The 24,455-nt window shown below is 39.6% G+C and overlaps 1 protein-coding gene across 3 annotated transcripts in view; it reads left to right on the top strand.

Annotated features, from left to right (window-relative positions):
* The window catches only part of LOC124802971 (F-box only protein 22-like), a 219,274-nt gene that overhangs the window by 102,477 nt on the left and 92,342 nt on the right, over positions 1-24,455 (top strand). For all 3 annotated transcript variants that reach the window (XM_047264064.1, XM_047264062.1, XM_047264063.1), the window contains exons 4-6: positions 3,012-3,127; positions 3,562-3,815; positions 16,651-16,862. In XM_047264064.1, the coding sequence (XP_047120020.1) occupies positions 3,012-3,127; positions 3,562-3,815; positions 16,651-16,862 (582 nt within the window). The remainder of the gene's footprint in view (positions 1-3,011; positions 3,128-3,561; positions 3,816-16,650; positions 16,863-24,455) is intronic.

Raw genomic sequence — 24,455 nt, forward strand, 5'->3', positions numbered from 1 at the left:
TTACGGCTGTAGATTCCCCTTGCTTTCAGCCGTTCGCAGTACCAGCACAGCCCGACCATTTTGTTTAGTGTTACAACCCCAGATCAGTCAATCATCCAGACTGTTGCCCTTGCAACTACTGAAAAGGCTGCTGCCCCTCTTCAGGAACCGCACGTTTGTCTCCCTCTCAACAGATACACCTCCATGGTTCGTGGGGGGGGGGGGGGGGGGGGGGGCTAAAAGTTATTGATTCTTATATGTTATGTTTTATTGATCAATATTGCAAAAATTATTTATAATCGTTTTTAACTAGTTTTGGCTAAAAGAGCTAGCCATCTCGAGATCAAAAATGTTTATTGCTGTGTCTAATCAACAGGCTGGTAGGATACACATTGCCATCAATAAAATACATACAGGGGCAAAAAAGGTTGGCTGTGAATGGGGTTAGGCACAAATCAGTATTTTATAGATGACGATGTGTCTCCTATTGGCCTGGTGCTGAGTCGCAGAGATGTTTTTCTGAATGATATCAAGATGGCTAGCTGTTGTAGCTGAAACTAATCATGAATGATTCTACATATTTTTTGCAATTTTCATTAGTAAAGGATTATTTAAAACAATCCATAACTTTTAAGAAGTTATTGTTTGATAGGACACATCCCAAGCATCAAGGAACAAGGAATTGTCTGTATCATGCGTTTGGTAGTGGAAAGAAATGTTGTGTGGGTGGGGGGAGATAAAAATTGTAAGGAAACCAAGGCATGAAGACAGTAAGCTCAGTAGGTTGCGATAGTAATTCAGAGACAAAGATGCTTGCATCTACAGGATAATTTAGTGTAAAGAGCTGCATCAAATCAGTCTTCGGAATTACGATAACAGCAGCAGAAACTGCATGGTGGAACAACTCTTTCTATATTTCTGACTTTTGGAAATCTGTGCCATTAACCTATCTTTTAATATTGCTGTTGTGTTTGTTGCCACATTTGCACTTGGACTGTACATGTTTAACCTCCTCCTCTTTGTTCTCAGTGGTTTTGCTCTGTTCTCAGTTTTTTCTGTCAGTGTACTGTATTTCTGCAGCGGTTGTTCTGTTTAAGTCATCTGCCCTTCTGATGGGTGATTCTAGAAGTGTGTCAAGGGAGGGGGGGCTAAAGGGGAAGGGGGGAGGGGTTGGGGAAATGGAATATTACTTAACAAAAGGAGAGTTGGAGTTCTCCACCAACAAATTGGTAAAATACGGCATTGCTTTAAGTAGTTTTTGGTAACTGTTTTGGAGTTCAGGGAAAAAATGTGCATTAATAAATAATAAGATGCCCATTTTAAGTTAAATGACATTTATTGGTTTAAATTGTAAGCTATTTGCTGCTCTTATTCTTTTGTTGAAATGTGTTTGAAACACATTGCAACCTATATTGCTACATAATTATAACAAAAGATTGAATCTGTTGGAGTAATTCATTCGCTGATTTATGAAGTTATTTTATCCAGTGTAATGAAATTTTCCTTTTGATTCTCATACCTTTTTGGCAATCTCCTCTGAAGCCTTCACTAATTTCTTTTGCTCGTGATGGATTTCCTTTCTTGCCTCATTTTGTTTGTGCTCTGATTCTTCTAGCTTGTGTTAGGCAGCCTCTTTCAGTTCCTTTGTGTATTTAGCTATCATCCTTCCTAGATGGACTTACATCTTTATTACATTGTGTTTTCATATATCTGTTTCTGTATGAATGTCATCATTGGTTGGATTCTTTGCACTTTCTTGGCATTTCTAGTAATGACACAAGTTTCATCTTTCTGATCTTTTTCTGCACCTTCTGTTAATTGCCTGTTTCTTCTTTTTCTCTCACTTCAGCCACCTTTTTCGCCTTCCTTCCACAAGTTATGCTACATGAATGGCCTTGAAATAAAAATTCTATTTACAGAGTTTTCAGAGATTACCAATATGTTTTGGTTATATGTAAAGTCAGGAAAGCGAATGGAATCATTTAGGTGGTTGTTTATTCACCAAATTAAAACTACGAAGCTTCCTGGCAGATTGTAAGTGTGTGCAGACAGAGACTCGAATTGGGACCTTTGCCTTTTGGAGGAAAGTGCTCTGCTGACTGAGCTACCCAAGCATGACCCACAAACTGTCCTCACAGTTCTAATTCCGCCAGTACCTTGTCTCCTACCTTCCATTCTTTGTAGAAGCTCTCCTGCAAACCTTGCAGAACCAGCACTCCTGGAAGAAAGGATATTGTGGACACATGGCTTAGCCACAGCCTGGGGGATGTTTCCAAAATGAAATTTTCACTCTACAGTGGAGTGTTGCTGATATGAAACTTCCTAGCAGATTAAAACTGTGTGCCGGACCAAGACTCGAACTCAGGACCTTTGCCTTCAGCAATATCCTTTCTTCCAGGAGTACTAGATCTGCGTGGTTCATAGGAGAGCTTCTGTGAAACTTTGAAGGTAGAAGATAAGGTACTGGCAGAATTAAAGCTGTGAGAATGAGAATGGGTTGTGAGTCGTGGTCGGGTAGCTCAGTCGGTAGACCCCTTGCCCGTGAAGGGCAAAGGTCCCAAGTTGGAGATCGGTCCAGCACGTATTTTTAATCAGCCAGTATGTTTCATATCAGCACACACTCCATTTTAGAATTAAAATTTCATTATGGAAATTGAAACTATTACTGAATTTTTAAAACTCGGCTTTTGAAACTTTTCATCTGTGATAACAATGCATTTTACTATTAACTTGGGTATTTTCACTTTAGTGAGCCAGATTTGTTTTTGTTATATTTATTGTTTGATTTCAGTAAATGATTACTAAAAAAATTATAAATAAAAGTGAGTGTGATACATCTAACCTATGCTTTAAAGAATGGAATCCAAAAATTAGACAGTGTTTGCTATGTGCCAATATCTTAATGGAGAAATAATAAGAATTCAAGGGTGCACAATACTTTGCATCCCTCTTATCTTTTTTTGTCCTATATTTTACAAGTGTGAGACTTCCTGTAAATTTCACACTTTTGTATGTGTGTTCTTTTGTTGCAGTTATATGATGTTACTAGCTGCATGGGTGAATACATCACTACAGCGTATGGACTCTTACGCCTTGTTTTTAATTATTTGCCAATGAAGGATCTTAGAACAGCAGCACACGTTTGCCGGTATGGACTTTATTGCAAATTGGTGTATCTGACATTTCTTCTCAGCTACACACACACACACACACACACACACACACACACACACACACACACACAAATTGGACAGATCAGTTTCTTAAGACAGTAAAACAATTGTTGTGATAAATTTATGTAAGTTTAATCTACAACAGCCTTCTTTTCATCAGTGTTTATGTTGAAAATTTGGCGTAATGCATGACTTTTTATTTTATTTCCCCACCCCCCACCCCCCCCCCCCTCACCCCCCCTCCCCCCAAGTAGTTAACTTATTATGAGAGGAAGGAGAATATTCTAGCAGATATGCATGTATTTCGCATGAATTTGGCAGGAAATGGTGTGCTTGTAGTGTCTAAATATAGTGTTGGAACACGTTAAACATCCAGCAATCACTGGACCTTTCTCCCATTTTTTTCAAGGGCGTGGAAGGAAGCTGCAGAACATGAGAAATTAAAACGTGAAAATATTGACTGGTCATTTTGGAGGAAGACTACATCTAGCACTTTACTTAATCTGGTCAATGTTGCATTCCGAAGGGAAACGTTCTGTGCATCACAGGTGTGCCTGTCATTTATGTGTGGACGTGGTGTGGAACCCCATATTGAATGTGGAAAAGGCATTGCTAGTTGCCCTTATTCTACAAAAAGAGTAGCATGTGGTAACACTCATTGTGGTAAGTAAGCCTTATACAAATATATTACTGAAATGTGTACACACACACACACACACACACACACACACACACACACACACACACACACACACTTGAACATTGCTCCTTACTTTCCTTGCTGTTCTTTTTCTCAGGTCTAAGATGATGCTTTTGTGAAATATCTTGTGATGTTTACTGATGAAGCACATATCTAGATATGGTTTAACAGTATCATTAGTAATGATGATTCTTATAATGTGTGTAATTTGTAGGTGGTAACATTGGGGAATAAGGGGAATAGAATTTGTGTGTTTCAAAAAGTGGATTTCTTCTTTTGCTACGTTTATAATGAAATGAAGATTTATATGCAAATAGTTCATTTTCTATCACAAATGACTTTTCAGTGATTGTGCTGTATGTATAACATGAGTTTCTGAAGAGATTGGGAATGGAATTGTATTGAAAACATTCTTTTTAATGGCTAATAAGTCACTGGCTGACCACAGCACACGTATGTAATAGAGGAAAACATTCCACATGGGAAAAATATATCTAAAAACAAAGATTCTGCAACTTACCAAACGAAAGTGTTGGTACGTTGATAGAGACAATAACACACACACACACACACACACACAAACACACACACACACAAATTTGTGTGTGTGTGTGTGTGTGTGTGTGTGTGTGTATGTATGTGTGTGTGTGTGTGTGTGTGTGTGTGTGTGTTATTCTCTCTATCAATGTACCAATGCTTTCGTTTGGTAAGTTACAGAATCATTGTTTTTTTTTTTTTAAAACCCACTTCCTTTCGTCTTCCCCCCTCCTTCCCTCTTTCCTGATGAGGCAACAGTTTGTTGTGAAAGCTTGAATTTTGTGTGTATGTTTGTGTTTGTTTGTGTGTCTATCAACCTGCCAGCGCTTTCGTTCAGTAAGTCACCTCATCTTTGTTTTTTTTATATATATATATATATAATGGAAGGAAACATTCCACGTGGGAAAAATTATATATAAAAACAAAGATGAGGTTACTTACCGAACGAAAGCGCTGGCAGGTCGATAGACACACAAACAAACACAAACATACACACAAAATTCAAGCTTTCGCAACAAACAGTTGCCTCATCAGGAAAGAGGGAAGGAGAGGGAAAGACGAAAGGATGTGGGTTTTAAGGGAGAGGGTAAGGAGTCATTCCAATCCCGGGAGCGGAAAGACTTACCTTAGGGGGAAAAAAGGACGGGTATACACTCGCACACACACACACACACACACACACACACACACACACACACACACACATCCAGGTCTTTAAATATGTCTGCTTGTGTCTATATATGTGTGGATGGATGTGTGTGTGTGTGTGCGAGTGTATACCCGTATATATATATATATATATATATATATATATATATATATATATATATATATATATATATATATATATAAAGCTGTAACTTACCAAACGAAAGCATTGGTATGTTGATAGAGACAATAAAAACAATAAAAAACACACACACAAATTTCAAGCTTTCGCAACCCATGGTTGCTTTGTCAAGAAAGAGGGAAGGAGAGGGAAAGACATATGTAATTGGTGTAACAAACTAAATAAATCATAGTTACATTATTACTCTGTAATGAGCCACCAGAGACTATGGGTCCCTTATATCAAAATACTCAGAAAATGTCACTTAACTTTTGTAACCCCTCATCATCAGTGGAGGCCAAGTTTGTGAGTTCGTGAAATGCCTTCTGGTGCAGTACACCACTAAGACAATTTCTTTTTTCCTTTATTGCACAGATATGGCCCAGGGTCAGGTAACAGGATACGAGAATGAAAGTTCTACAACACTCCAACAAATTAGTAACAAAGTCACTTAAATCAGTTAAAAAGGTTTACTTGTCTTTGTGAGTTGTTGAATGATAGTCTGCAACACTGCATGTAATATAACACAAAAAAGGCCCTCAATGGCTAAGTGCAACTAATCATAGGTACACTTCACAGTACATAGCAAATGCAATTTGCAACAACCGTCTGTCCACTTCTAAGAGTTCACCAAACGATGTTCCCTGTCTAAATCAGCCCTGGATGATGATCTATAACTGAGTGGGTGAGAGCTGCTCTTCTATCTTCCGAGTAGGCTTCTGTCCATTGTCTTCTGGTCACTGGCGGATTGTACTTGGCCAGCAGTTGGCCGAGGTGAAGACAATATCTTCATCTTCAGCACCATCCATGGTGCTGGTGGAACTCGCACAAGTTGTAAATCTCTATGGCACTAACACCAGCTTGCATCTTAGCACCTGTGGTGCTTTTGGCCTGGCTGTGTCTTGTTTGGATGACACAGCATTAACAGCATCCAGAATTTTGCCAGTGGAGTTCAAATTCGTCCCTTCCAAGTTGAGAACTAAAAGCTTCTGTTTCCACAATGTGCAGAGAGCATATTACGTACATCTGAAAAGGAAATGGAAATGAATAAGACTGTAGGATTAAGATTACATAACAAACAGAGCATGGCCCAAGGTGACAAAGGAAATTAAAAATAAATTGTGCAGTTCAGGAGAGTTCATTTTAAAAGTTGACTGAAGGTGCTGCAAAAAGAAAAAAAGTCCTAGTCATCGGCAGTTTCATTATATGGGGAAAGTCCTGATGGAGGTGCTATGGAGCATTGAGACAATAAGAGCTGTATGTCGTTTCTGTAGAATACCAGCTACTGGTGGTGATGTTCCTCTTGTTGCTTATGGACCTATAGTTGCATCAGATCCATAGTGAATTGTAACTACTGTGCCTGACACAGAAGTCATCATTGCCACCATTGTTGTTGCTACTTAAACTGAATTTAATGAGCTAGACACCAGTATGGACAACACTCTTTGCTGCAGGAAACAGAAGTCCAAAAGTTACTGAATCACTGTAAATTGAGAGAAACACTGTCTTGCAACTAATATGCTTATTATTCACAGGTTGTCTATGAACTGAGCAAAGTCAGTCCAAGTACCATATGCCATCATCCAAGTATCATACGCTACAAAACAGTCGTAATTGTCAACATAGTCTGTAGTGGGTGTCTAGACATCAATATGCATGTGGGCTAGCTATAAAGTTTTAATTATCACCACGAAAAAAAAAAAAAGCTGTGAAACTAGGTAGTGGTGTTAGTTCATTCCATATCTACGTACGCACCCTGCAATGTAACACATTTTTCCCAATCAAACAATGGAAAAACCAGGATGAAATAATGACAGTATTATGGAAAAGAGAATTGCTATTCACTATATAGTGGAGATGCTTAGATGCAGATAGACACAATGAAAAGATTGTCAAACAAAACTTTCGGTCTAACAGGCCTTCATCAGAATAAACACACACACACACACACACACACACACACACACACACACACACACACACACCAGCTGGCTGGCTGACAAGACAAGACAAGACTGCGAGTAGCAGTACTTGAAGGAAGAGACAAACTGGGTGGTGGGGATAAGGAGGAGGCTGGAGCAGGGGAGGGGGAGGGATAGCAGGGTAGAGGTTGGGAATGGCAAAATGCTGCTTGTGGGAGTATACAGGGACAAGGTGGGGAGAGGGGAGGGTGCTAGGTGCAGTCAGAAGGTTAGATGGAGGGCAGCAGAAAAGGAGAGAAATAAAAAGACATTGAGTTCGTTGGTGGAATAGAGGGTTGAGAAGTGCTGGAATGGGAACAGGGGAGGGGATATAGTCTGTCTGTAAACTCAAGAGCGAGCAGCGCTTTTGGTGGGGGAAGTGGCCTTTCCCGGAAGAACGCTGCCACCGGCCTACAGGGGCACCCAAAATCTGTTGCCCGTTACCTGCCTAGCGGTGTAGATCGGCGTGCAGTGATATACGTCATTTCTGTTGGTGGGACCTTAGTTGCTAGTGTCAGTCAGTTAACTTTGTATACTTGCTGATGTACTTCGATATCCGGAAGTGATGGATAATCGTCTAGCATTGCAAGAAAATGTGCAGAATACGAGGAAGAGGAGGTATTTGCGGAGTAAACGAGCTTTCGATCGTCTCTAATGTTATTACAGCGTGTATTAAAGAGGCGACACAAAAAGGGCTGTTGGCTAATATTAACAGCCCCAATCAAAGGGCTCAAATTTATGCAAAAGTCAGCCTCGTCCAATAGGATGCATAAGGAACGAACGCGAAAACAAGCCGCATGGCTTAATGGAATCGCCACAAACGAAAACTAATAATCTTGGGAGGAAACCGATCGTTATAGTCAGTTTCAAAATCACACGAAACCATTGATACTTATGGAACACTAAATCTCTATCTCGGTCATTATTCACCTGATTCTGAGACATATTACTAGAAATATGTGCGCAATAGATATTCTAAACACTGCTGAAATTTTCTTCGAAACATGTACATCGATTCTGGACTTATAAGCAAACAGCTTGACATACGAGGTGCGTTCACAAATTAATTTTTATTTTTTGGTAAGAACTTTATTTGTTAATCTACAGCAACGTTATCCTCTTCAAAATATTCCCCGTTGCATACTATACACTTGTGTCAGTGCTTTTTCCTATTCCCTGATTCTTTAGGAACTGTTTCTTCGAGATAGTTTATAGATCTCTTAACTGTGCATTTTTAATCTCATCCATGCTTTGAAATGTTTATACCACTTCTATGCCCTTGGTTCACCCATATCAGGCTTACCAAAAGCAATTTTTAACATTTATAAAAATTTCATACACTTTATTCCATTCCTATAACAAAATTTAATACACATTCTCTAATCTGTTTTTATACAAAACAAATAATCCTTGATGCTACCAAAACACATGTAACCTTTCTGACAAATGACAACAGAGTAAATACCCAATATGTATAACATTGTACACATACTTTCGAGACATGTTCATGAAGATAGTAACAAAAAAGTAGTGCAAATCGGACACACAAAACTATAAATTTCTGCTTACTTTTTAAACACTCTTCGTGTTGCAAGTCTTTCAAAGAAAACTTCCACCTTTTAGTAGAAACACAAAGTTAGAACAAGCCTTAAATTCTGCAGATTGAGTGCATTATATGGCGTTCGTTTTACGAATAGCAATAGAGGATCATACAATACATTCACATGAACAGGCATTCGGTTCTATGTCTGTAGTGTAATCCTGACTTCCGTTCTTATCTTAATATTATTTACTCCATAATGTTGTGTTTCGGAAGAAGCTATCGTTTTTTCTATCCCTTCTGGTCTTAATGCATTTGTCTAAAAATGAACGCAGCCGAGACGTATCTGTACACGGCGTCGCCACAGATTTAAATCGCGCGCCGGGGCAGGGCCAGTACTACGTTGTGAGACAGCCTGTAGAAGCGCCTTGTGACGTAGCTGGGTTGGCAGAGTGGGGACTCGCTCGCTCGCTCTTCAGTTTACCGACAGACTATAGGTGGTGTAATCTCCCCCCTCTTTCCTACATACAGCTATTGTCCACATTAGTCTTCTATGAAGATTTGAGAGGAGCGAAGATTACAATAAACTTTCTAGTTTACTTATCTTTTTGCATAGAGTTGGCTCCAGTTCTTTTTGTATAGGGATCTGATTCTTGAAGCTGAATTTCTCACATTTTAGGTCCTCATGGTTGAATTGATCTAAATAAATTTTAATCTACGTGGAATGTTTCCCTCTATTATATTCAATAAATAAATTTTAAGATTGTTGTTGCAGAATTTTTGTTGTTACATTAATATATTTTGGCACATTTTAGTATATCATACAGTCTTTTGACTTTTTACATTAACAAAGCTGAAATTACACTGTTCACACAAAATACAAAAATACATCTGATCACATCAGAGGCATGCTTACTACTGTCTCACTCAGTGGAAATAACAATATTCCAAAGGTTTTACAAGTTTTCTTGACAAATGAATTTCTACTAGTTTCAATTATTACTTCATAAATGAATCCAAGAATAAACATAATAAGCTGTACTAGATTGCGTAATTAATAATAGAAATTTTATGTATGCCAAATAATTTGTAATTTCAAGTGTTTCTAAAAAGAATAATTTTAACTGTACATTCAGAACTAGTACTTATTGACTATAATGTCCAAAATAAAGTAATTCCTTTTCATAAATTTTAGCTTGAAATATAACATATTGTGTATAAAATTATATGAAAGTTTTCAGAAAATCAGCTGAGATAATATTGACCTGTCCAAAATTAAAAAAAATAATACTGGTATTGACAACTACTGTTGAGTAAAAGTAGTCCTAGAGGAGGATGTCCCATTACAGTGGGTCAAAGGCAATGACTAACAAAGGTTGAGGCCAGGAGGATTGCAAGAATGTACGATATAGTGTAGGCAGAGTTCCCACATGCGCAATTCAGAAAAGCTGGTGTTGGTGGGGTGGATCCAGTTGGCACAGGCTCTGAAGCTGTCAATGAAATGAAGAGCTTTGGCAGCGTGCTCAGCAACTGAGTGGTCCAGCTATTTATAGGCCTCAGTTTGTTGGTGCCCATTCATGGGGACAGACAGCCTGTTGGTTGCCATGCCCATGTGGAATGCAGCACAATGGTTGCAGCTTAGATTGTAGATCACATGACTTGTTTAACGAGTAGTCTTGTCTTTGATGGGATAGATGATGCTAGTGGCTGGACTGGAGTAGGTGGTGGTGAGAGGATGTATGGCACAGGTCTCCCATTGAGGTCTATTATAGGGCTGTGAGTCTTGGGACACAGGTTATGTAAGGATGGACAAAGATATCCTCATATCCCTGCAATAGACCTAGATGCAAGACATCCTACCACCACTTATTGTAGTCCAGTCACAAGCATCCCCTATCCCTTCAAAGGCAGGGCTGTTTGTGAAACCAGTCGTGTGATCTACAACCTCAGCTGCAGCCACTGTCCTGCTTTCTACATGGGCAAGACAAACAACAAGCTGTCAGTCTGCATGAATGGCTACTGACAAACTGTGGCCAAGGAACACCTGGACCATCCAGTTGCTGAGCACGCTACCCAACACTATATTCTTCATTTCGCTGACTTCTTCAGAGCCTGTGTCATCTGGATTGTACCCACCTACACAAGCTTTTCTGAATTGTGCAGGTGGGAACTCTCCCTACAATATATCCTACATTCCTGTAACCCTCTTGGCCTCAACCCTCATTAGTCGTCGTCCTGTACTCACCTGTTCCCTTCCCTGTTCCCATTCCAGCACTTCTCAGCCCTCTATTACACCAGCACACCCACTGTCTTTTTACTTCTCTCTTTTTACTATCCCCCCCCCCCTCCCCCGCCAGCCCTCCATCTAACCTCCTGACTGCCCCTAGCTACTATACCCTCTCCACACCTCATCTCTGTATGCTCCCACAAGCAGCACTTTACCGTTCCCAACATCTACCCTGCAATCCCTCTCCCTCCCTGCCCTAGCCTCTTCCTTATTCCCACCACCCAGTTTGCTTCTCCCATCGTGTGCTGCTGCTCACTGTTTGGCTTTGGCAGCCAGAGACATTTTTTTTGTGGGTGGGGGGAGGGGGGGAGTATATCGTCTACTCTCATGAAGACCTATTTGGCCAAAAGCTTTGTCAGACAGTCTTTTCGTTGTGCCTATGTGCAACCCAGCATCTCCGCTTTATGGTGAGGAGTAGCAACTATCCCTTTCATAATACTGATATTTTTCCCAGTGATGGATGACTTGATGAAGACCTTGGCCATAGAAGTCTGCATTTTGCCTGTTGAGGAGACATACCACCTCGAAAATCACCTTGTTGTCATTTGGGAAATGTTTGCCATGCAATGATTTCTTTATCTGTGAAAGAGTAAAAAGTCATTGGGATTCATGTCAGGAGAACACAGATGATGAGGCAAAATTTGATAGCACATGAAGCAGCATGTGTGCCTTGTGTCATGGACCAAAAGCAATGCCCTTGAACAGCTTCCAATAACATAATTAGGCAACTTTGGTAATATACACCTGTGTAGTAGGGCCCTTACAAGCATAATCTATTACCTTCACACCATGGCAAATCAAAACGCACTCAGCATTATGCTGCTTGATGATGGTTCGGTCTTCACCCATTTTAGGAGTGGAGGATAAATAGGTTTCTACTGCTCCTTTGGCACAAAGCCAAAGTGATACACCTCATTCATCGGTTGTGATTAGGCAGCTGAAGGAGTCATTTGGCTTGGCCTCACATAGGTGCCACATTTCCACTGCTGCCTCAGTTCAGCAGTCACAGTTCCCTGCAGGTGGCAATCTTAGTCATGTTCAAAATGTTGTGCAAAATGTGAGATATTTTCAATTTTTTCACTACCATTTCAATTGTGATACACTGGTCTTCAGGCAACCAGTCCTCTATTCCTGTTCAGATTCTCAGCATCACATAACCACTGTGTCTTATGATTGTGCATTGTTGCCATACATTCCCACCAACTCAGTATGGATAGTTGCTCTTTTCATAGACTGGCCTGATCAGGGTCACATGGTGTCACCCCATGGTAGAGCATGGAAATAAAAAGACAGTGCAGCACACGTGGTCTCTCATATCTACAAGCAGAACTCCAAGGTTTAACTGTCACCTAAAAATAAATAAAGTTACATAAATAATTTTTTGTTTGATCGAATAGTCCAAGGTTGCACTGCCAGTTCATAGTGTCAAACAGGCTTAATATTTCGTTGATCAGACATGTCATCATCAGGTGTGCTGACAAACTGAGCTCCTGAGGGCACGCAGCCTTCTAATATCCCCTCCGAGCCATTCCATCTGTGATCCATGCCTGCTTCAGCAGTCGCAGAGACACTAGTGTCAGCATCTGTGATAGCATTGATATAAGTTTGCTGTCTGCCCTCATCGCCAGATCACTTTGCTTGCTGAGAATCTTCTTAATTAAACTCGGTGCTGGTTCCCAAGTCTTGTTAATATTATAGCTTCAATCTCGTCTGATGAAATCATCCTTGCTGCAAATTTCTACTGCCTCTCTAAACGACACTGTCTCAGTATTTGCAAGTCTGTGCGAAGATCCTGGTATATTCGTATTCCCTGACTCATTGGCATACATCAGTCGAGTGTGCGTCGGGTGTTCTTGGCAACGATCTTCGATGGTGTGTGATATCTGTCCAATATATACCTACCCACACTGTCATGGAATCTGGTATACGTTTTCCTTCTAACCGAGATCATCTTGGATGCTTCCCTATAATGCTAGTGTTCTATTGGGTGGGAAAAAACAATTTTTACTCGGTGCTTCTTCAATATGCGTCTGATTTTTCCCGATCGTATACCATTGTACAGCATAAAGGCAATGACTGCCTCTTCCTCCACGACGTCTTCCATCTCCACAGGTTGTACTGTTGTGGCGGGGCAGAGAATGCATCTGATCTACCATACTGGGTACCCATTTTTTCTGAATACAGTTCTCAGGTGTTCCAAACTCTCTGGATCTGAAATGGTGTTTGCCTTGTGTACTAGTGGTTTTAGTGCCCCATTCCTCTCCAAAGTCTGGTGGCAGTGTCTGCATGCAAATACAGGTTAGTGGGTGTTTTCTTCTGATACATACTGTGGCCCAGGGTGCCATCAGTTCTTCTTGTGACCATGACATCCAGTAATGGTAATCTTCCTTCTGCTTTGGTTTCCATAGCGAATTTCATGTTGAGATGTATGGAGTTCAAATGTGAAAGGAAATCGAGGAGCTTGTCCTTTCTGCAGGGCCAGATGGCAAACATATCATCTACCTAATGGAAAAAACACGTGGGTTTCCATTTGGATGAAATCAGGGCTTCCTCTTGGAAATACTCCAATACAAATATGCAGGTACCCAGAATGGCAGATTAGGTGCGCTCTCCACCCTACCACAACAGTACAATCTGTGGAGACAGAAGTAGTTGTGAAAGAAGAGGTGGCTACTGCCTTTATACCGTACACTGCCTTTATACCGTACACTGGTACACTATCGACAAAAATCGGATGCATACTGAAGAAGCACAAAGTAAAACCTGTCTTTTGATTTCCAAATAAAACACTAGTATTATTGAGAAACATCAAAGGTGATCTCGGTTTGCAGAAGGCCATCGTATACCAGATTCCACATCAACATGGGAAGACACATATTGGACGGAAAGTGCACACCGTTGAAGATGTTGCTGCAGAATTCATTCTAGTCCTTAGACTTCAGTGGGGGCAACATCTGTTGTGTACTAACAATAAACTTTAGAATGTTGTTTAAGGAGTTGAGTGTGATTAATGGGAACATAGTATAAAGAATGGGAAGACATGAAAGGTGAAAAATAATGGCTGGAACCAAGAGGAAATCACACATCAGTACAATTTTAAATCATTGTAAGGTACTGATAAAGATTGTACTGATATTCATAAGATAATATACTACATCGTGTTGTGAGTTTCCAGTCCACTCAATTAAAGATTGAAACCTGATGCTGTACAAGAAGAAAAACCTCAATGTAAAAATAAAATTAATCCATCACATAAACTTGAATCCAGACAGAGCTGTGCAATCTGTGGAGTGTCAGTCATTTTTTCTTTAGAGTCCAAGCAGAAGACAATATACTGCTTCAAAGGCTACACCGTAACTCGCGTCATCTGCATGCCTCACCCCATCCAAACACTTCCTCTTAAGTTTGGCTTATATATTGATGTAGAACGACTCTAACTCAGATATTTTGGAAGAATTTGATTCGTTACTTTTGCTTAAGTCTGATAGAAACAGTTTAAGTCACCTGGCTTGTGGAAGCTGGAAGCTGGCAATTACTTAAAAACATTATAGGTCTTATGGTATCCTGTTATGAGTAATACACTTCACTGTCACTAAATTATTGTGGTAGTTATTAGCAGTGATGGCTCGTGCAGAATTTTACCAATGTTCTACAATGTGGCAGCCTATAGCATTCTGATGTACAAGGGTATTAATCATAACTAAATTGAATAGATTAATTTTATGTATATAAATTGAACTGTTCAGATATATTTAAATTTTATAATTAATTGTTTAACATAGTGAGGAATAAAATTAAAAAAGGTTGATGGAACCAGTGGGAATCAAATCTATGTAGCCAAATTCAGAGTCTGTGTCTTTAACTAATTGGCTACCATGCTGTTATGAGAATATCTGGTCAAAAATCCCTCATGTAAATCTTTAGAGAGCATTTTACCTTTCACTGTGGGACTCAGGCAAAATAAACTTGAAAGTGGCATCTACTTGCTTTGCCTCACAGAGTTTCAAACAATCAGTGAGCATCATTCCATAGCGTCCTGTTGATCAATTTGCATTTGGAGACCATCTACCTAACTCTTTAAATCTCGCTTTTGCCTCCAAAGATCTACTGGAGAAGGGCTTCATTAGCAAATTGCATACAGAAAACACTTTCATACTAAAAGATGATGACTTTTTCCATTTTGCTGTAGTAATTTTATTTGCTCATTAGTTTCAGTTTTGCAGGCCATTCTCACTTGATGTGGTTCTGCAATTGAAAACTACGCATTACATATTGAAATGTCAGCGTCTGTAAATTTGTGTTGTCTATTCATTTGTAATTGTCAGGCTGTCAAACCAAGACAGCATTTGTGAACTAAAACAAATAGAAAACATTAAATTCAAGACACTGACATTTGAATAGGCAAGGCATATTTTTCTATTGCAGAACCACAAAATCAGTTGAGAATGGACCTGGAGGCTGAAACTAGTCATAAACAAATAAAATTAATACAACAAACGTGGAAAATGCCACCTTCTTTTTAAAAATCCATTGCTTTATTGTCTCTATGGGTGGGGGGGGGGGGGGGGGGGGGTGGGAGAGACTTTCATACTAACTTTAATCATATACTCACTTTTTTAATGACCATCTATAACCTTTTGAGTTACAAAAGTAGTAATCATAACTAAATTGAATATTTTAAAGAAATTTCTGCCATTTGACCATTAATTATTCATTTATTGTACACAATCATGACTTCGGCTTTGTAGTCTTTCTCAGGTGCATGTTGAAATGTTAAAAAGGTGTCTGACCTGTCTGTATGTAAATTGAACTGCTTAAATATATCTAAATTTTATAATTAATGGATTAACATAACGAGGAGGGGGGGGGGGGGGCGGGGGAGAGGGAGCGTGGGATCAAATCTGAGTTCACGAGTTGCCAGTCAGTGGCCTCCCACTTGCTCATGGAGCCATTATGGCAGCTACTCATCAAAAATCTCTCATACAGTACACTTGCACAATACATTAAAAGCAGTTTCAAAGATGAATACTGATTTAGTACTGTGAGCAAATTAGAACTTATAGTGCCGGAAGGATGACGTCACATCAGAGCACCCACAGTCGAAAACAGACAGCTGTGTTCCTTGTCTGAGTTGATCTTAGTGTGGCTGAGCATCATTATGTCAGACAGAGAGCACTACAAACATGGTTTTGTTCATTTTATTTGCATACGAGCACACATTCAAAGAGAAATTGCATTATTTTAGTACAGTGTGCAGCCAGAATTCGACAAGAAAGAGCATAATTGAAGTGCAATATTTACAGAGTGCTGTAGCACAATTTGCATGTACAACTGTTCCTCCCCTCACCCTCTTACTTTCCATCCCTGTAACCCATCTCTTTCCTTTTATCTACCTCCAGCTGACACACACACACACACACACACACACACACACACACACACACACACCATATAAAGATTTGATGATTGTTCTTTTGGTTCACACTTAATCTAAGATGACTGACTAAGTCAGTATGGTGCAAGTAATAGGGTGTGTTTTACTGTTATTTTTGTATGCTCTCAGTATTTTGCCAGTAAGTTTTATAATACAGTATTCCACTTTCTTTCTAAATTAAAATTGGCTAATTTAATTTCTTCTTTTTAGTATGTCAGTATGTACAAAAAATGGTACATCCAGAATCATGTAGCATATTGCTGGAGGCAGATGGTATTGTTGGGACATCTACTAACATGGATCGTACAGAGGAAGTTGAAGGCTTGCAAGGATGTGTGTCAACACTCCTTTTACCAAAAATGACAGATGTTAATATCACTACATTTTATGTTGATGAGACTGAACTCGATAAATTCAAAAGGGTTAGTATGTCCTGACTATATTTGCCTTATAAGTGCATTGCATTATGCTTAGAGAATGCATACAGTGTGTGAAAAATAAAAAAGCACTGTGTGGAGCAAGACACATAATTGAACTGTGTTTTTCCACACTTGCTTTCTTTTTGTGGCCTCATTTCAGATTTTATTACTACATTGTAAGACCGCGCACTATTTCTTCACACTGTGCATTAAATTTCTGAGTAAATTGTACTTTGTTGTTCTTTGCAACATATTCCCTGATCTGACCTCATACAGGTTCCATGATACTCAAATGTCAATGGCGTAACAAGTGTGACAAGGAAACATCACTAACTCAACCTCATATTTTAAGGAGAACAAAGCAAACTTTCAAGATGTCAGCCCCAGCAATACGCCCCGCAGGAAAATTTGAGACACTGTTGTGACAGAACACAGTTTTGATCTTCTGAATGTATAGCTTGTAAACATGAGTGCAAAGTATTTTACAGCGGAGTGACAACCAGAGCCTCCTGTTCTGTTCGCAGTATGTTGATGGCAAGAGAAGGGGAGGAAGAAGAAGGGAGTCACTTCAGCTGAACATGTTTTGGAATCTTGGATGAGAGCCCTTATTTTACATGAATGGCATACATAATATGTCTACCTCGCGCAAGTACACACTCAGCGTTGCCTGAAAATCAAAGTGAATAAACATACATAAGCAACTGAAGAATTATTATGAAATAGAGTTAATTTATTTACAATTTAATCAAGCCAGTCACATTGAAGAATAGTGCAGCTCGTGTGAGAGTAGTTGACTTTAACAATGTTAGTTTTCAATTCAAAGAAAATAACACACAACAGTGATGTTAATAATCGAATAGTGTTACGCTATTTTTTTTAACACCACTCTCGTACATTTCATTAATATGAACTGCATTTGTGAATCAGAACATAAAAGTTTTCAAAGCAAAGAGATTTTGGCACCAACTACAGGCTAGAAACCATGCACTGCGATACAATGTACAAAACACTACCACTTGTTTGTTCAGCGACATTATTATTACGAACCTCTTACTCACTCTATTGTACAGTACTCCATTGCCGGACATTAGGTGCCCGCAGAGGGCCGGAACAAGGGACAGACAGACACTGCACGCGAAGTTTAAAAGCTGTACATTCAGGAGGTCATAACTGCAGACTTTCAGAATTGTGGCTCAAATTTTCACACATGAGCTGCTATGGCTTATGTCTTGGATGTGTGCTTTGTTTACTTAAAATATGAGGTTGAGTTGGTGATGTTTGCTTGTCAGTCCCTTCTTCCAGTTTAGCTACAATTGACAGAGTTAAGTAACGTTCATTTTGATCTGTAAGATGTACGCAATACACTTTTCACAGGTCAGAATGTTGATGAATCAGCAGTGCCTGTGGTGCAAGTTTTTTTGAAGTGCACTTTTTCTTCCAGCGGTAACAGTTGAGTAGGTGTTGGAAGTAATCTGCTAGTATCATTCAATTCTCTTTAGTATTCAACTTTAATATTCCGGTTGCTTGAAGAAGACGCAGTGTTGGTGGTTGGTAATAAGATAAGTTCTCCTTAAAGGCCTTGTCAAAATTTCTAGTATTGTTTTGGAGGAAGTCTTCTTCTATTTCTCTGAATCTGGTTTTGTTTTAACTCATTTTTCTCTGTGCATGGTTTAGGAGTTTATTTTCTTTCTCTGTAGAAAATACTCCCCTTTTTTCAGTAGTTCTGTGTCTGTTCCTCTGATTCAGAGTTTGATTCGGCCACGTGTAACTTTAATGTCAGTTGTGTTTGACCATCTGCAATCTTGTGGATCTTTCTCAAATGTGTTGTGTAAGAGAATATTGGTGTCAAGACGTTCAGCACCCAACCTTGGAAAGCACTTGATTTTGTGTCTAGATTTGTTGGGCTGGAACATCACTTTTTGTATAAAATAATGATTCAGATCAAAAACTGATCTTCACATTCGGATGTTTAGGATTTCAGTCATATTTTTTATGGAAACAGTGTGATCAATTTGGAATTTCCTTTGTAAAGGGATTGAGGATTTTCAAGTTTTCTTTTTATGTGGAGCTCTTTCAAGATACTTTTCCATGAGTTTCAAATCCTAAGTTTTGCTGAAGCTCAAGGCACTCTCCACTATCATTCTTCAGCACTTGTTAATGTAGTATGCCACTAAACTTACAAATTGTAAAAAGTAATAAAGTTACTTTACAGACATTCCTAATATTGTTCTTCTGAAAGTTTTCTTCAGTTAGTGATAGCTGTAAGTTTGAAAGAAACCAGCTACCACTAATTGAAGAAGGCACCCAAAAAAACAGTACTAGGAACTTCTATAGAACTTTTAAACAAAGCCTCCAGACGTACCAACCACCTACCATTTGCTTCAAGAATGAATTTGAAAAATTAGCCCCAAATAACAAAGAAAACTGCGAAATATTAGCAAGCTATTTCAATGCAATGGCAAATTGCGAGGAACCAAGAGCAAGCTTTCCAGAACAGAATCTGGGATGCACTCGCACAAACTCAGAACCACCCAGCATGGATGAAACCCAAATATCTTTAAAGACCTGGAGGAAGACAAGGCCCACAAGGAATATTCATAAACTGCTGAAATGTGGAAAATGGCAGATGCAGGAATGGTCAAGAAGCTACATGGAGTCTTTCAAAAATGTGGAAAACAGAAGCTATTTGAGAAGACTAGAAAATAACATTGATCACCCAATCCACAAAAAAAGGAGGTAAAACTGAACCCAACAACTATAGAACAATATCCCTCCTTCCAATGACTTACAAAATTCTTTCAAAATCATTACAAAAACAGCCTGGATCGGCAATTAGGAGAGTACCAAGGAGGGTTTAGAAAAGGACGATCCTGTGTGGAACAAATTTTAAATCTGAAATTCATAATCAGGTATAGAAGAATGAGATTTAAAAGCATTTATATAACATTTGTAGACTTAAAAAAAGCATATGATTGAATTGACAGGAAAACATTATCTAACACCTTAAAAGAGCTTGGAGCTTACAACAAATCATTGGCAATCATGAAAGACACACTAACAAATGCAAAAGGCAAAATTTTTAGGCAAAACCTCCGTGGCTTTTTAGGTCGAAACTTGTGTGAAAGGCAGGGATGTGACTGTCCCCACTGCTGTTCAGTTGTGTGCTAGAAGTGGTAATCAGGTAATGGAGGAAAAGAACAGAAGGAGAAGGAATTAGAAGAATCACAATTGGGTGAGTTTTGATTGTCTGGTTTTTGTAGATAATCTTGCAATCTTTGTTGAATCTGTAGTAGATGCAACAGTGCAGATAAATCTCCTAAAAGAGACAGCTTCAAAAGCAGACCTAAATATATCTTTTGGAAGAACAGAATACGTAACAGATGTGAAGATGGCACAGAAGTATATGGAGATAGAACAGATAGAACAGATGCAGAAATACAGCACCATGTCCATCACAGAACATTAATTACCAGTTTACATTTTGATTCCATGATGTGCTACAAATATATCGTTTAAATCTTTACAGTCTGTTTGACAAAGAATATCATTATCATAAACAAGTAAAAAAGTACTTATAAACCTAAATTTCAGCACATTTATTTGTTAGTGTAATGATTTGGTAATTTGGGAATTGTTTTCATGATTTAGGCCACTCTAAAATGAATGGTAGTAAAAGTTACAGTGTATCATTTAGTATACTTGGGCATACTCTCCACCTTTTCAAACCTGAATTTTTTCTAGAGGAAGGAAAATTTTTCTTTATCTGGTAATGTCCTTAGATGATTTTGTAAAATGATCGTAGATGCAAGGTTTATACAGAAATATGTACCCGTTTTCAAAACATGCTTTGTACACATGGCTTCATTTTGTGACTAAAATAACTAATTATGAAAAATTCTCTATTCTAATAAATATTAAAGTGATCATTCAATAATTAGCATACAAAATAACAATAACAGTATTCATTTATAGAGTGGAATATAATGAACCAACCGCATCCATGTGTTGTGGTGGTCATGTGCTGCTGCACACTGCTCCAATGACTTGCTGATATTTCTATAGTGATACCCAACAGTTTGCAGCATTCGCACATGATGAAGGGGTTGAACATTCACAAATGTGTATCTCAGGTTTTAATTGCGAAAAAACGCTTCTGTTGTAGTGAAGACACAGTAAAGGTTAATGTACACAATTGCCTGAAAGGGTTAAAAAAAGTTCGTCACCACTGTCTCAGCTTTGTCATTGAATATGTTCTGCCTATGCTTTCTGTTATGAATAAGAAATTAAAGTTCTTTATAGAATTCAGTTTGTAGTTTTGTTTATTTTATGAAATGTTATTAGATCATTATCTCTGTCAAAAGCATGTCTTGTTTCATTAATGTGATTGGCCATTATTGTTTAAAATTTTAATTTATTTCTGGTATCATAAAATTTCCCGACCACAGTCCAGCACGTATGACATAAAGGTACTAGGTTTCCATAGGGTCATTGGGTAGCACCACTACATGTCCTCCCCCACAACACCTCCCCCCCCCCCCTTCGCCTATCCCCATAGGATGTGAACACGTGCTCAAGGTAGTCCTGTGGAGTTGTACCTCTAAACAAGATATTGCCAAGGTGTGCATCACAGTTGGAATATCTTGCAATTAATCCATGAAACAGTGGAATATGGCAGAGTGAAGAGATTCTGAAAGAATACTGATTACAGTGCTAAAAGCCATGTGGTGTACTGAGCATTAGATTAGCTTGTGATGCTACATCCCAGGAAATTTAAAATACTGTATGCATCTGTAAGGTCAGTTTTACTGAATAAGGCGGTGTGACCTCATTTTACAAAGAGTTTATCCAGGGTCAAGTGTGTATAAATTTCCACTTATGAGTGTGCATTTATTGTTACTTTAACATTACCACTAAGTCTGAAAGTGATGGGTTTATGTACTATCACCACTGGAGTGGCACATTAATTATGGGGATTAGGCATTAACACATCATAGTGAGTCTGTCCAGTTCTGTTTTGAAAGTATCTTATAGAGAAAAGGACACCAAGCGAGCTCTAAGGAAGCTCGAAGAAATTGTCATCTTAAGAGTAACGTGAGCTTCAACATCAGTCACCTTACATAACTTAGGTGAGATGATTTGAGCATATCTATTGCGGAGAGTCTTTAGGGTGGCCTAAGTTCCTTCAGATTGTGTGACATTTACTGTTTCATGAAATAAATCTAAAAGCTTGGAAAGGGCCAATCCCAAAAATGTTGTCCAGTTTTGGGTCAGTTACCACAAGAAATTGTACTGCGAGAGTAACTTGGCTACGTTGTTGTTGTTGTTGTTGTTGTTGTGCTCTTCAGTCTGAAAACTGAAGCTCTCCACAATGTTCTGCCCTGTGCAAGCCTCTTCATCTGTGAATAACTATTGCAACGACATCCATTGGAACCTGCTCTGTATATTCAGGCCTTAATATGCCTCTACAATTTTCAGTGTTTTCCCTCCCCCCCCCCTCCTCCCCTCCCCCAGACACAAACATACTCTCATTCACTCTTCACTCAAAGGCGACCCCAGGGTTCCTGAGCTGGGGACTGGTAAGCGCCACCAGTCCTCTGTCACCGTAAGCTCTGGTCATACTTCAACGACCACCATGCGGCGCAGCGGTGGAATGTTGTGTGTTTCGGAGAACAGGGGTCTTGGTTTAACCACCTGGACTGCGAGAAAGGTACTCACCTCTATAAAAAACCCTCAGCCTCAAGGTGTGCTACGTGCTGAGGAGGTGAATGGCTGTTGAGGTGAAACAGTCTTTAGCTAGCAACCTCTGGGGCACGTGCCGCACCCCAGTTGAATCAGGCTTGCTCAGGCATGCAGGGCTCCGTCTGGGTGGATGGTTGTTTCCCTAGCGTCTCATGGGATCCTTATGGAACTGTCTCATGAAACTACTACTCCTGACGGGACTCCTCAAAGAGAGCTCGGTTGGTCAGTCCTCCTGAAAAGAAATCTCCGAGCATTAGAAACAGGGCATTAGTGTGCCATAACACTTTCATTGTAATCAAGCAAAATGGGGGAAGCTTTGAGAAGATATACCCTTTCTATATTAACAAGGCATTGGAAGGTATTGCTGAGTCTCTGAAAAGTGTCAAATGACTACGTAATGGAACGCTTTTGGTTGAAACTGCTAATTCCACACAAATATCTAAGCTTCTGGGACGTAAGGCCTTAGGTGACTACCCAATCAAGGCTGAATTGCATAACATGCGTAACTATAGTAAGGGTGTGGTTACCTGCTCCAATATAATGGAGATGGACCCCATGGAGTTGCGTGAAGATTGGGAGAATGTGGGCATCACAGCGGTGCAGAATTATATGAGGAGAGTCAATGGCAAATTGGAAAAATCGGCAACGTTTATTCTAACGTCTAGTACTCCTGAATTACCTGAACATATCCTTGCCGGCTATATCCGCCTTAAGGTTCGCCCCTTTGTTCCTAACCCTATGCGATGCTATAAATGTCAAAGATTTGCCCATACCACTATGGGATGTAACTTCATGTGGTAATTGTGGAGGCTCTGCTCACGAGTCAGGGACTTCTTGACTTCTTGTACACTTCCTCCGAAATGTGTTAACTGCTCTGGGGATCACCCAGCATGGAGCAGAAAGTGTGGGGTTTAAAACGAGGAAAGGAAAATTCATGTGGTAATTGTGGAGGCTCTGCTCACGAGTCAGGGACTTCTTGACTTCTTGTACACTTCCTCCGAAATGTGTTAACTGCTCTGGGGATCACCCAGCATGGAGCAGAAAGTGTGGGGTTTAAAACGAGGAAAGGAAAATTCAAGAGTTGAAAGTACAGAGATGCATACCCTATGGTGAAGCTAAAAAGGCTCACAAAGCCATGCAACCACCGGTTTTTGCAACTTCTTTTGCATCAGCCCTTAAAACACCAATAGCTAAGTGTGATGCCTCCACACAAACTCAGACCACAGATTCAAGTACGAGCACATGCACTTGTCGCTGTACCTGTGAGGGAAACGCTCCACTTGCAACTGATGTCTCTTGAAAGCCATCAGCAGTAGACTTACCACCTAAGCCACATACCACTCCCCAACTCTTCAGAAGCCATATAAGCCATCCCAGCAACCTAGGCACCCTCCTCCTCCTATCAGTAAAGAAAAACGTCCTCCTAAAAGTAGTTCTAAGTCCAAGAAAGCGGTAGGTAAGCCTTTGGACTGACGAGTGCACTCCCTTTCTGATGGTGACTATGCTCTTGAAGATATGGACTTCCAATCAGAGGAACTAGAGAATTTGAAACCGACTAAGGTTCCCCCTGACCTCCCCAATAAATCACTGCCTCTGAGGGAGAAAGGAAACAACCACCATTGCTAACCACTGGCTCCCATAGGGACTTCTGTGTTGCAGTGGAATTTGAATGGATATCACTCACATTTGGAAGAATTGCAGCTGCTGGTCCAGGCTCAACCTTTCTGCATCTGCTTACAAGAAATGCATTTTAAAGCCACAGACACACCCACACCTACATTATGGGGCTACCATGTATACAGGAAAGACAACACTACTGTAGGCAGGGCTAAAGGTGCAGTGGCTATTTTTCTTGAT

This window comes from Schistocerca piceifrons, chromosome 6, assembly GCF_021461385.2.
Source record: "Schistocerca piceifrons isolate TAMUIC-IGC-003096 chromosome 6, iqSchPice1.1, whole genome shotgun sequence".
NCBI lineage: Eukaryota > Metazoa > Arthropoda > Insecta > Orthoptera > Acrididae > Schistocerca > Schistocerca piceifrons.